General features: G+C 42.0%; 1 protein-coding gene across 9 annotated transcripts in view; it reads left to right on the forward strand.

Moving 5' to 3' along the window:
- fbrsl1 (fibrosin-like 1) overlaps positions 1–15,057 on the forward strand; it is a 270,501-nt gene that overhangs the window by 152,174 nt on the left and 103,270 nt on the right. For 7 of the 9 annotated variants that reach the window (XM_046034084.1, XM_046034076.1, XM_046034083.1 and 4 more), the window contains one exon: positions 14,895–14,924. The exons of the other annotated variants lie outside the window; for them this stretch is intronic. In XM_046034084.1, the coding sequence (XP_045890040.1) occupies positions 14,895–14,924 (30 nt within the window). The remainder of the gene's footprint in view (positions 1–14,894; positions 14,925–15,057) is intronic. 9 annotated transcript variants of the gene reach the window in all.

Raw genomic sequence — 15,057 nt, forward strand, 5'->3', positions numbered from 1 at the left:
CCTCCAAGAGGATCTCATTAGGGTAGGAAATTAGTCAAAGCAAATAACGCTCATAGTTGAAAAAGCATTTTTAAACATCATCCACGTTTCCGCTCTCATTTTGCCAGTGCTGAAGTTCATAAACCGCACTGTGAATGCGTTCATTAGAATTAGTATTTCCTCAAACTGAGTTGACTGGAGAAATTGTGTGTGATTAAATATTAGCTTGAATACAATTAGCATTTATTAGCAAACTCTGTTATGGCAGATAATGAAAATCTTAATGAAAGGCTTTGTTGAATTTTGTGTCAGGGGGGTTTGATTTTTCTCTCCTAGATTTGCAATCATCATGCCAGAACCCAAAATACAATATATGTACATATTTTTTAATTGAGTTATAATCGAGACATCTGCTGTAATTGTAACATTGTACTATGGAGCCCCTTCACTGAGTTTGAGTCTGTCTGCTCTGTGCAACAGCCTACAGTGAATTTAATAGGCACCTCATTCTGGTAGAGCTATTACCAAATCCAGCACAGACCATTAGGCCGCATGGGCTTAATTGCACATTAATTGGATAATTAGTCCTGCACTTTGTTTTCCTCCCATTTTCTCAAATCTTCTCCCTCATTTTGGCAAGCGGTCATTCACTAGATTTCCCGTTTCCCATTATGTTTTTGAGCACCGCGAGGAAATACAGTAGGTGGTGCAGTCATCCTGTGGCTGTAGATTTGCAGTAGGGAGAGGTTGCTCCACGTGGGTGGGAGGCCAAGGCTGAGAGGATTGATGGAGCCCTAGGTTGTCCTCCTCCTGTGCTGTCATGTTGACCCACAATACATGCTGTGTTTGTGTCTCTGCCAGCATAGAAACCAGGAAGAGGCATGCATAGTTAAATAGGCAACAACTCTCTAGTGTGCAAGGTGCATTATTTATGAACTTTTTAAAGAGATTTTATTCATCCCTTCCTCGTATTTCTCCCTGCCATTATTGTCTGTGCTTTAGGCATGTGCCTCAGCACTCTAAGATTGCTGCCATTAAACCCAGGGAGCCATCTGATGGAGTTATCAAAGTAAATGTTTGGCACATTTGATAGCATTTGAAATATCCTTCTCTAATAAAGTTCTCTGTGGAAAAAGAGGGACTGGCTTTTCATGCAAATAGCCGTTTTTTGGGGATCTCACACAGTGTCAAAATATCCCCATTTAACTCCGTGCTGTCAAGTAACACAGAGAGCACCTACTGATATGGAGGTTGATGTTTGGCTAGCTGGGAGACAGAGGAGAAGTGTTCGCCATATGACATCGGGCCAGGCAGCACTTAATGAAATCATTATCTTAAATTTACTAGCAATGAATCTACCAAGCTGCAGTTTTGAGTTCAGTGTTTTTATTGTGCATATGGTATACACATGGAAGCCAGACAGTTACAAAAAGGAGAAGCTGTGGATGCAGAAATGTAAAATCAGATGGTTGGTATGTTGTATAAGTGCAGACTCTGGGGAACAGAGAGGAAATCAGTGCAGAGGGAAATTTAATGATAGATTGTGAACTGCTTTGCCTAAATGAGCAAAGCATTGTCTGCCATACCCTGATAGGTCTCCTACTGATTACACAAGTCAAAGCTCAGTCCTTTATTATTCCCAGAAGAAGCAAGGCTTGCTTTTGTCTCTGTGCTAATAATAGCCATAAAGTATGATCATTCCAAAGGGTTAAAATGTTCCTCATAAACATCGGTCTGTTTTTGTTTTGTTTATTATTCATCTCGTCCAATTACCATTCTAAAGGGGGAGTGTTTCTCACCAGGCGCTGAGGGAATAGGAGATTAAAAGGCAATGAGGAAACATCTGTGTCTCTGCTTTGCCACAAATCTGCATCTCATTCCTACCGCTGGCATCCAAATAGACAGCTCCTACAATGCAGGGAAAAAAGTAAAACACCAAGGCGCATAGGGCTAGCGAATAGAGGGAAGGGTTACCATAGAAACACATACCTCACATGGGTTTATGGGCTGCATCCTATCACATGCTATCAATTACCATAAATCTTCTGGCAGCGAGGGCGGTGGTTAAGGTGCGCCTCAGCAGTGAATGACAATGTGTTGATCTCCACATATCTGGAGAAATGCATCCAGGCTCTTTAAATCAAGAGGAAAATGGCATCAGATTTAGCTTGTGACAATAGAAAGATGGAGAGTGCCTTTAATGCATTTCCTTTCATGAGCCTGTGTGCAAACAGATATTGAAAATCAGAAAGAGGATGCTGGCTGCCTTTCCTGTATATTCATGTCATTGTGGAGATGAATGATTGCAAAATCAAAACTTAGCATAATGCGCCACAGAGCGCTATACATTTATGGGTAATCTTTGACTGGGTGTCATCATGTTTATTCCATTCACTCGTCGTACAGCTGTCTGCACGTCAAAAGCCAGCAGGGAGAATTGTGTCACAGCACAGCAGTACATCAGTGCAATTTCCACAAATGGCATCTTTTCCCAAGCTTCCATCCTCTCGAACTCTGGTGCCGAGCGACGACGCTGAGAGCATTATCAGATGTGTTTGAGCAGCTCGACCCCGGTGGGCGGTACATATATCGAGTGACCTTTTCTGCATGGCTCCCTGATATTAACGCAATCTCCCCGCCTTATTACCATGGGAACATTTCACAGAGTATTAGACTTAATAAATGACTTTTTCCGTGCTTCCATCTCTCTTCTGCCTTCGCCATCTTTCTCCCCGATTCCCTCCTGCCCTGCTCCCCTCGTCTTCCCTGCTCCTGAGCCGATAACCCGACCTCCCCAGGGGCCCGGCCTTCATAATCACGTCAGTTCACGGCCCTCTTATTCCAGCAGAATTGCTTAATTGGTATGTGTTCTACATAACTGTTGGAGTATTAGACTCACAAATGAAGGTTAGAACCTCAGTGCTTGTAATCGACTGAAAGAAATTGATTTGTGCTCAGCTGCCCTTCTGGGACGAGACTTTATGGTTCTCTGAAGAAATGAAGCTTTTATAATTGTGAGTTCTCCGCCCCTCCACCACCACCACCACCCCCTCCTCCTCTCCTGGCCTCTCTTTCTTTTTCTCATTTCCTTCCTGCTAACTACTTTGTTGACATTCATCAAAAGGCAAGACGCTGGCAATTTAAAGGTGATGTCTGGTCTTCCATGTTACAGTGCACTAAGTAAGTTCCTCGGCTGTAAAGCAGGTGTAGAGTGCTGAGCATTGAATATCTATGTGTCTTTTCTTCACCCACAGGGAAATCTAATCATAGCTTAGGTACTCTGTCAATGGAAATCATTAAGTGTGATCATGTAGAAGGCGTGAGCAGCGTTATATTAACCAAACCTGACCAACAAGCATAAATTGTCTTATGATTGATCTTCTTGAATTGTGTGGCTTTGCATCAGTAGCTGAATGTGTGTGACTACCAGGAGCCTTGTCACAGCTTTGTGGCGGAGAAGCAAATGTGGTCAACAGGGAAAATGCAGGAATGTGGATCCATCCTTGTTTTAAGGAAGACTGCAGGACACATGCAATAATAAGCATTGTACTCCTTGCCATGATACAGTTACCTAAAAAGAATTATAGTTCAATCATGCATGTTTTTATTACATTTTATAAGCTTATGTTACTGCTCTATAACTGTATAAAATGTCAGCAGCATAATAGTTCACTTGTCTGAGAGTGACAGAAAGCACACTGAATTAAAGGGTTATACAATAAGAAGGATTTAATGTGACAAAATCATTCCCTTACATCAGCCAGGATGAAATCAAATGGACTTAACACGGTTTGTCTTGCAGGACTGTGTGGCTGCCACTGTCTGGCTAGTGTCTTATGCACGACAACTCCCTCTGACTCAGGTGACCGTCGATTATTCATGCCTGCTTTCCAGGTGGGCAGATTCAGATGTGCTCGGTGCAGAGGTTTGCTTAACGCAAAATCACATTTCACGCTTGCACTAATGTCACCCTGCGAGTGAAGAAGAGTGAGAACTGGCAGGTGGTGTTTACAAATGAGAACACCCCGAACCAAGCCACCCAGACACACCAGATGCGGGTTTGATTATGGTGTGACATGTAAGAGAGTGTATGAATGTATGGAGCAGGGGAGGTGGTAAATTCAAAGTCTATTAACTGAAACAGAGAGGAGTGTCACATGTATTTATTTATATTTTGTCCAAATGGAAGTTTAACCTTTGAGACTGACTAGACTATTCTTCTTGAGGCACACTCTTCCATGTGAAGTTGCTCTTTTTTGTGTTTTAGGTGCAGTTACACATTTGCTTCAAGTGTTATCTGTTTGTGATGAGATAAGTTTAGCAGAAAATTAGCACATTCACTAGTTCAGTACTTTGATGCCTTAAATTCTGCCTTAAATTCTAACAGACACTCTTGAATGCTAACCATGTCATTATTATGCACATTAGTGTTTAGAGCTGTCGTTATTTTAAATTATTAATACCTTTTGGAGACGTTTTACAAAAGTGCTGTTGCCAAAAAACTAATTAATTGCAGTATATGTGAATAACCTCATGTAACTGGCTTGTACATTACTGTCTCATCCACTTAATAATATTTAGCAAGCTGCAGATTCTCCACAAGCGGGAGTTGTTCAGTCTTTGTCAGACAATTTCTACACCCGCTAACCTGCGCGTGTGAGTAGACACAATTCTTGAGTGGTTAGAAACCCCCTTCTCAGCAACCTGGAGGACAATGATGAAACGCCTGTTTAAAATATCAAATGGATACTTTAGAAATGTAGAGATTAAGTGATAAACACGTAGACAAAAAGGCCATATAATGTAGATTTTTCGTGGTAAGCACAAATCTGATGGTGTAGCAGAACAAAACTTAATTTCTTGCACAATCTATGATGATGCCTTTGCTCTCTCTAAAGGGAGGAAGTAGGTTGTAGACATGGATGACCCCTCTCATAACCAAGTATTCTTTAAATGTGAACAACCCTTATTCCTCAATCCTTCGTAATTGCCAGCAGATACAAATTGAGCTTTGACAGCCTGTAGCAGCAGTCCCACTCAACCCCAACCTCCTAATCAACTCTGTGTGATTTAACGGTGCATCGTAGTAAGCATTAGTATTCCAGAGCCGGATCCCTCTTGGATCCAGGCTAGGATTATCCAAGCTCTTAACATCTTGGCTAAGCTGGTTAACACCTGTTTTTATTGACATCTGAACACCATACCAGGCACCTCGTCTTCTGTGGTTTTAAAAGATCTTCTCTTGCTCTCTTCCAGTAGGCTAGTTGTTCCTCTTCATCTGGGCTGCAGCCCACATACTGTAAATGGAAAAATGCTTTCCCACCACATTATTGGAAGCAGGTCAGCAGCTTCACTATGGAGATCAAGCGTGAATTTAAATTCTCACAAACATTCTTATTGCAGCCCTATTTGCTACATTACAGGTAAGTCAAGATACTTTGATGCAGATATAAATTGCATGTTTACAGCTAGGCTTAATGAACTCAGTGTGATGTCGCTTTTTTGCCAGTTCCAAGTCTAGACATGAGCTACAGTTTCAAGAATCCCATACTTGCTCACATGTTTCGGGGTAATTTGCCAGGGGAAAAAGAAGTCTTTATTTGTTTGTTAGGCCTAATATTTCCATTGGGACCCATGCTTATTCACATGTAGTTGATGTAATATTCTATTAAAAAAACAAAAACATTCAAACTGTTGATACAGTCTGGGTGCTTCTGGTTAGTAGTTGCTATGTAGAGTCAGAGAACTCATCAGACTTCTGTGTGTCTCGCTTTCAAAGTCTTGCCAGGGTCAGTGGGGGCAACTTTGAAGAATGTCTCAGGATTTGTCTAAATCATGAGGTATGGATCCTCTTAAGCGTCGCTGGCATTAGAGCTGAGCCCTATCAATGATTCCATTAACCCAAATTCCAAACCAGGCTTCCCAACATGACCATATTAACCCCTCGGATTTCACCAAGCTCTTGATCCCTCGCTATTTAGATAGATGGGGAATGAACGGTCACTCACATTTGTCTGGCTACTGGCTATGTTTCCTGCCCTAGACAGGGAATTATCTGTAATATGACCTGATGTAACATGACCCGATGGTTGTCTTTGGCCTTTATGTGTCCACTTGTTTTCTGGTTATTTTTTCTACCCTAAACTGTAAAAGAAGCTCATTAGGCAGTGGCCATTGGTGATGTGAGATGATAAGGTATTTAGAGTGGACATAATCCCAATCTGCTGGTTTTTACCTTTCCCCAATGAACAATAATGATTCCAGACTAACAGCGCTGGAACGAGCAGAGAAAAGAAAGAAACAAGTGTCTGCCTTCATTAGGACAAAGGGAGGGTGAGCAGGAGAGCAACTGACAAGCCAGTAACGCCTCATTGTCCCTGATCTCAAGTTTCATAAATTTCCATGGCTCTCGTTAAAGGACGTGTCGCTGCTGTCACCAGACGCTAACTCGTTATCTCCTCAATGCCGTAAAACGCTGTAATTAACATTCAACAACTGTAACCGATCCAGCATTCTTCCTCTCTAGCCACTAATTGCCACACTATTGTGCTTGCTCGTAAGTGGGTCTTTTGTGGGTACACATTTCGGCGGTTCATTTTGATTGTAAATAGAGGTGAGGAAGCACTTCCTCTGAGCTCATAGTTTGAGAGTGTTCTCTCAGTTTTTCCTGCAGGAGTCACTGCGTTTGTGACTCATCAAAGGCTCATCTAAATAGTATTTTGTTTAAATATCTTTGCATACATCTGGACGTTTTAAATGCATCCAGGAACTGGTAAATTGAAGCTTTGTGGATGGATGGGTAACGCAACCTGTATTTTTAATGTTGAACAGTGTATAGGAGGCCCAGTTGTCGAAATCAAAATTACTGTAATTGCAAATTTCATGGCGATGCCTGCCTGTGGTTGTGAGGACACGGAGTGTACTATTATTAAAGGAGCTGCACCACTCTCCTTTTAGCCATGCATGTGCGCCCCTCTTAAATCACATCCTCCATTGCATCAAACACAACCTCCAGTTAGTAATGTATAGCTGTTATGCACATGGCACATAGAGAGAGCTCACTGCTGTTAGCCATATTTTCTTTCAGTTTCCTTTAGATACCCAGCAGTGTCAACTCCATTTTAGTGGGAAATATTTTTGTTTTCCCCTTAACAGCTCCTGCATGACCTTACCAGAGCAGCAGCCATCATAACAAGGCCTTATGAATAATTAGTCTATGTCAACTGATACTCTCCGGCTCCACACACCACTGTCATCTACTCCGCCAGCGCCAGCCAAAAGCCAATGAACTGTGTGCAATTCTGCTCCATTGAATCAGTTTAAGTTGATGCAGCCCTTGTTATTCAAAGGTAAATGGTTAGATGTAAGTTGATACGAGGGCTACCATTGAGGCCAAGTCCAGAACAGGAGAAAGGCCGTCAAATTAGCAGTGTCACAGGGACCTCTTTTTGAGACTTCTACGGTGGTCTGTCACAGATATGCAATCACTTGGTGCTTTATCAGTATGCTGCTGGCTCTGCATTTCATTCTCTAGGGATTAGAGGGAATGCCAGGGTAGGGTTTCCGAGAGCCAAGACGGCCCCGGGAGGATAAACAAAACCAAATGGTTGCATAGTGTTTCTTGTCCTGGTTTCATGTTCAGGTCAGAGGAGACGCAGATGTCTGGGGATTCAGGTGTATATCTACAGAATAAGCTAATTATGTACTGTACGTGTCTATTGTCTCTCAGGTTGTTGCTTTATTGGCTAAAGGAGCAATTTTTAAGCCTCCAGAACAGCATCAATGCTGTTCGACAAAGTGTTCAGTTGGGTTGAGACCTGGTGACTATCACCCCATTTACATCTGGTGTTAAAATGCGAACTGTATCCTGATAAGCTATCCGGACAATAAGCTATCCGATCTCGCCTTTGTGTTTATACCTGGTATTTATAATGTGTTCTCGTTATCCAATTTGAGATTGGATCTCTGTGCTCCAGAGTGAAACATGTCTGTGAATAATTTGAGGTGTCCACCCCAGGCTCCCTTAAAAAATCACATAGTTTAGTGAGTTGTTGCGTTAGGGGAAACTTTATAAACTTTGTGAAATGCGCTATGACAAATGACAAAATGGTCTATGACAAATTCTTAATTATTTCTCCTGTCTTAAAAAAATCCGCAAATGTAATACATTAAGTTATTCCTTTCTTTGTATAAAAAGTAATGTCAGTTTGTGTCAGTGTGTTGCATTACCGGCGTGTAAGCTACTCTGTGACCAGATCAAGTACATGCCTTGTTAACAGCACATAAATTGCAGAGATGAGTGAAACTCCCTTCATTTCCCTTCATTGCTTTAATCTTTAATGCAGTTCTGTCCAATAACGCCTCTTTTGGTGTTTTCACAACACCAGAACTGAGAGACTTGAGACTTCTTGCTTGCTATATTTTATGTTAGCTACAAACAAATATCTGGCTATAATGTTACCTTTGCGTAGATTGTGTTCACACCTATCTAAGATCCAAACCGAATGACAGTCAGACTACTTCCTGATGTGGTCAGGCGGATCACATCACATTCCGATTACGACACATTTACATACTTTGCACCAACATACATTTCCTTATCTGAATAACTTATCCAGATAGCATTTTAATACCAGGTGTGAATGTAGTGTATGAAAGCCATAGAATATAATTTGCATAATTGTTGTACTCATTTGGTGACCCTTCATGTCTTTTATGGAGGCATACGCATTCATTATGTTTTTTCTCTAATGTGTCAGGTTTTTCCATTGTGTATGTGCCGCTATCAGAAGCTAGAAAAACTAGACTTGTGTTTATTTCACAGGACAACGTTTCAGTTTGTGTTGGGTTGTGGCTTAACCCCACATATAACCTGCTCTTTTAGCTACTCACAGCACCCTTTGTGGTTTTACATGTTTGCACAATAGGCACATAGGTTGTGGTTTTTCTCACATTTTCACAACGGCTCACCACCAACGAAACTGCTGTAGCTGCAGAGTTTGAACTCTCACTGCCTCTCCTACTTCCTGTTATAGTTCTGTGGAAATTAACACTGTCTCAAAACATAAAAATTACTCACCAGAGAGCTGACATCAAGAAAGCGAAACAACCTTTTGTTGGCACTCCTTTTACAGACTTTGAAACACTGGATATATTTTTTAACCAAATAACACATTTTAATTATTATTGTCTGCCTGGTAGTGTAAATCTCCAAGCCTCTGTTTATTATAAGCTGATGTGTGACAAAGACGTGCCTTCAACTAAAGTGCTAAATTGTGTGCTTAATTCATTTCATGTTCATATTACCGCCAATTCAACCTGCAACATCTATCTACAATCCCCACACTTTCTTAATTGGACAAAGATCTGGAAAAAATTATCTCTGACTGTGATGAATTTTATAGATTGGAAAGATGTTGGCAGGCTAACAAGAAGGTCCTTTTACGAGCACCATGAACAAAGGAGAATTTATTCTCCTCGGGGGGTTGCAGAGGAAAAGATGAGAAGCATAAATGAATGAGAGTGTAATCATATGGCTTTTTTAAAATGAGATTGTTAAAGATAGATCTAATTTTAATTTGGGCTAATGCGAGGAACACTATCGGCCATTGACCATGGGTGTCTTGTGACTGACTTGACGTATTTCGCTCAACAGTCTTGTGCTTTTACCCTGCAGTTTCAGTTCAGAGACCAGGCCAAGTGCACAAACTGGGTAATTTTAAAAGTACTGTTTAGTTCATGAACTTCAGCACCCCACCTCTTTCCTTCCCTTCAGCTACTGGAAGCATAACTATATTAGTATCTCACAGAGAGTGTCAAGCAAGTCTGCTGCTTCTGTTTACAGGCTATTCAATCACTCTAAGTACTAGTGGCAGACTGATTTTCTTGAAAACACATTTGCCACAATCCCCCCTGGCTCCTTACTTGCAAGGTATTTATCATATGAAAATTTGGAACTATCTGGCTCGCCTGTTTTACTAGCCTTGTCCTAGAGCTGGGACTGGTAAAACATTGTAATATATGTACTGCTGTCAAATTTGAACATAAAAATAGCGCAGAATACCGTGAGATTTACACTCTGTCATAGGGAAGTGGTTACTTTTATAACACCGTTGCACTGCAGATAGCATCTCACAGCTTCCAAGTAGTCTCACGGTAAAAATGGGTCATTTGATTTTATTTGTTTTTTTAGTTCTCGGTGACACACACACACAGAAAAACAGTTGTGTACTTTAAGCAACAATCGAGATGAAAAAAAGTGGCGGCAGCGTTTGTTTTTAGCCTATTTAGCATATGTAGCTGCTGGAAATACTGCAGTGTGCCACCCTTATCACACATTTTGTGTGTGTGCATGTGCGTGCGTGCCTGCGTGCAGGCATGTACACTAGTGACCTCAAACCTGGCGACAGCCCCTGCTAACAGCTGGTTTTCTGCCAGTTTTTCTGCAAGGCTATGAGAAAATTAGCTGAGCTCTGCGGTGGCTTGTAGAACCTTAATATAGCATTAAACGCGGTGACCAGCCTCTCTCAAGATTGAGGACTCTTGTCTCTCCGGCTGCACTCTGCATCTTATGCATGAGGTCACAGGTCACATTCATAAACTCACATACATGCTGCCTTATCACAGTTTATTCAAAGCTTAAACAGAGGCTAAGTAATAGTGCTATGTAGGTTATGTAGTGGGGATGTAGTGCAACCACATGGAACTGTACATCTACAGTGTCTGTCACTGATGTGTCATTAAAGCTAGAATGTCCGTTTAAGTCATTACTGAACTCTAATAAGGGGTCAACTGTGAGACCCTCCCAGCATCGGCGTAAATAAACAACATGCAGGGGATTGAGTGTCAGCGTGTTTTTAATCATGTCTGCTCTGTCTTCATCTCTTTCAGGCTTTGCTCTTTTCTCTTTGTCAGCCTCCCTCTGACCTGTCTATTTACCCAGCACCCCCCCTCTATAACGGGGAACGTTCGTTCATCAGCTATGTTTAAACTGCAGACAGGATTAACTTGGCTAAAGACTTAATGCACATGCACAGTCACCCCATGCTCTGTTTGCTGTTTCCAGGCCGCAGATCAACAAGCAGCTCTTCTAGGCGTCCCTCGCTTGCTTGTTCTCTGACTCTCTGGGCTCCCTAGACCTCCTCCTCCCCCCTCGTCCTCATTTCGCCTGAATTAATTGAGTTCTCATTTTTGTGAGAAAGCTCACAGGAGAGCTATGTAAGGAGAGAGTGAGAAGAGTGATAGAGAGAATGAGAGAGACAGAGAGATCAGTGGCAGAAGCCTAGGGGGCACAGCTCTCCCAGAGGTAGGCAGTCACCAGTTACCTAGGGGATAGTGAGGCCCCTCTGCAGTGACTTATATCTTTATCCTCTCAACAGTCATCCCTCGGCATTTCAGATAACACCCATAGGCTGGTGGTCAGGGTCAGGCAGATGTGCCCGCCACCCTCCACAGCCCAAGGGAGGCTGCCACCTAATTTAAGCTCTTTGTGTCTGCAAACCCAAAAAGTGGAAACAATGAACATGTCTGTTAAAATAATAGAAGAAACATACAGAAACATGACAAATTTACGCATGTATAGTTATAGCTGTGTTTCTTTTGCTGCTGCCTATGATGCTAGCCAGCAAGCTTAGCAGCAACCAAGCATGGTGGCGTAATATGGTGACATTCATGTAAGGGGTGCTTGCGGTGGATGTAAGGTAACAAAAACATAACAGTTCATTGTGTAAGGTCTTTATACACCACTGAAATCATAGTTATGTATATTATATTGCGTTTCTGTCAATAGATCCTTCCAAATATTACCTTTAAGTGAAAGTAAATTTTGGAAAGCTCCATGCTTAGTCAACACAGCTCTCATTGAGCAAGAAATGTGATGCTTCCATCAAATAAATGCTAACCAAAGCATTTGAAATGTGTGACTCAAGGACTAGGTAGTGTTTTTGCTATGGAAACGACCCACAGGCAGGACATGCTATTGCATTTTGCCTTATCTTAACTTGTTACAAACACTAGATGTGCAAATAGTAGGCATGATGTGCTCCCGCGGACTCTACCTTGGCCTGAACCCTTTCAATTATGAACCATTACAACTTCTCCCCCTTGCAATATTAATGTACAGGCAGATCACTCCTTCAGATGTCTTAGGTTGCTGCAAGTTGAGATAAACACTTGCCAAGGTGTAACAGCCAATCACCCGCCTCTATTCCTCAATGTCACTGCCTTAGCACTCAATAATTTAAACCTTGGCGGTAATGAGCTCCCCGTAGGCCCTGTCCCCAAGGAGCCTCCCCACTGTGCCTCTACTGTAATGTAGTTATATCTCATGTCAGCTTTTAAATCAATTACATTTCTATCTGATGGCTATGTAATTGCGCTTGATTGAGTTTTTGGCACACCAGCCAAGTGTGTGTTTCCCAAACTCAAGCGAGTCAAAACAGGAAGCTTCATCAAATGAAACTGTATTTCATCCTGATTGAGGCTGCTTGCATGATAAGCACAACTGTAATTATGATAATAATAACAATAGCAATCTGTGTTTTATCAGCTTTGTTGTTGTTGTTGTTTTTTTCTTGTTCTCTAGATTAAATTTTGCCCCAAGGACTACAAACAGCATTTTGATGCCAAGGCTGATTTGATTGTTTGTAGCATGTGCAATTTAGTAGATTAAATGCAAACCATAATGCTTTTGTATAAATTTAAGTGTCTAGAGTCTCAGTTAGTTTTAGTTCAGCAAAGGTTTTTTATTGCAGGACTGCACTTTGTTACTGGAGCCATAGGGATTTTTATATGTTGCACATTTGTGATTTTGTCAGATGTCAGAAGTCATACTGACTTTTTGGCATAATGCCTAGAAATGACAAGCTAACCTCTTACCTACAGCCACTTGCTGACAGTTAAGGTCAGAGCAATACTGTATGTGTCGGATCTTTGAGATGATAATTTTATTTACACAAGATTGGATGGATTGATAGATGGATAGGCGGATCGACAGACAGATGGACATTCGGATGGATGAATGGACGTACGTACGTATGGATGGATGGAAGGATGAATAGATTGACGATTGCACACATGGATGGATGGACGAATGGAAATACGGATGGATAGATGGATCAACAGAATGCATGCCTGGATGGACAGAAGGAATACTCTAATGGAGTGGTATTGAGATAGATGAGGGGGAGGATGCTGTGGTTAGGTGCATCAGCAACTAAATAGAGATGAATTGTGGCTGTTGTCAGCGGCTCTAAGTGTAACAGACATAGTAAAGCAGCCTGGCTCATCCATAATCAGCAGACACAGATTGTCTTCGCACCAGAAGAGAACTTCTCTGGAAATAAAGCACTGAGAGCATCTGCCAATCTGTCTTTCTATCCTCAATTCATCATCCCTTTTCTTTTGATATCCCCTTACTGTTGGTGTTCTTGCCCTTTAAATCTCTTCACTTGTATCATTCTCTCCTCGTTTCTCTTCTTAAGGTCTTGCATCTCTCTGCCTGTCTCTCTCTCTCTCTCTCTCTCTCTCTCTTTCTCTCGCTCTCTTTCTTCAACACTGTCTTTTGTGTTAATGGCCTTCCATTTTTTTTGCAGAGGGAGAGCCACTGGGTGCACATCTACAATCTTGCCTTTCATTTCATGGCTTCTGGAAATGGATGTTTTACTGCCTTCATTAAGGCATGCAGCAGTCAGCACCGTGTTTTCCCTCTGAAGTTTAGCTCCATGAACCTCGCCATTAGAGGACATTATGGCCCCAGATTTCAGGGCACAGTGGAACACTGTATAATTTGATTAGTGTTATTAATCAAGTGTAATACCGCTCCTTTCACCCATCTCCCTCCCCTCCTCCTTTTTGCCATTTCACTCCTGCTTTCAAACCCTTCAGACGTTCCCTTCCTTCTTCCTCCTCCCATTCGTGCACCTCTCTATCGCTTGCACTACAACACACATGCAGGGCCACTTGTTTTTTTTCTACGCCTTCACAAACCTCCACCCCTCTTCAACCTATGCCCCCCTCCCCCTCCCCCTTAGCTCAGGACATAAATCAATTGAGATGAAAGTTCCATAATTGTGCTTGCTGGGAGGGATTTGAGCAAAATTGCGCTATGAATTTTTTAAAGGGAATTTTTACTAGCTGTTCAGCGAGACTTGGGAGGCGAAGGAAGGTGAGGCCATGAGGATTTATGGGCCCAGATTCTTCATTACTGAAGTAATTTTCCTGCAAATGATAGTGCAGCACCCTGGAGGGGGGAGCGCTTCCCGCCTGGGAGAGTACAAACCTGCTTAATCTCTCGTGGAGAGAGAGCAGCTCAGAGCACTAATATCATCTGTAAGCGACTGAGGCTCCATTTGTTCACATCTAAACCGCAGCTAGTGTATTTGTGATTCATAGTAATTGATTGCTCAGATTCGTTCCAAGAGTAGCTTTATAAGTTGATTTCATTACGAAGGACAGTTATATTACAACTGCTAGAAAATGTGCATCAGGTCGTTTTCATGATGCACTGTTTTCACAAAATATCTACATATTGTCAGACATTTAAAGTTTTCAGTAAGATTTGTCTGATTCCAGATTGATAGGTACACCAGCTGTCCACTGCAGTAGCTGAGGGATTAATTGGGGTAGACATTACATAGTTTGGAGGTGGGGAAGAACGAGGAATTTAAGAGGAGGCACGATCAGTTTAAATAATACCTAATACTTTCTCCCTTTTCTTTTTCTGTGTTTGACACCCTGTTTTCTATTTGTAGTGTGCATGTCCAGCCTTGTGCTAATTTGATCTGCTTTGCCAAGCTGTCATATTGTTTCTTCAGCGAGGGTCTCCACCTTTCTCTCTACCTTTTTGGTCTTTCCCCGCTCCCCATTTTAACCTTCCTCAGTCCAATATGGCTGACGTTCTGTCTCCATCTCTTTAGGTGCAGCCAGCAGCAGTGGCCCTCCTCAAGGTTAGTGCGTCCATGATGCCAGGTCTCATTCTTTATCCTGCCTGCCGTCCACTCAATTTTACAGCTCAGTAGCTTGAGAAGCAGAGGGGGTAAATCTGCTGCAAGAAGGAGAAAGAGAGAGAGGGAAGGAGGA

Source organism: Micropterus dolomieu, linkage group LG21 (genome assembly GCF_021292245.1).
Source record: "Micropterus dolomieu isolate WLL.071019.BEF.003 ecotype Adirondacks linkage group LG21, ASM2129224v1, whole genome shotgun sequence".
NCBI lineage: Eukaryota > Metazoa > Chordata > Actinopteri > Centrarchiformes > Centrarchidae > Micropterus > Micropterus dolomieu.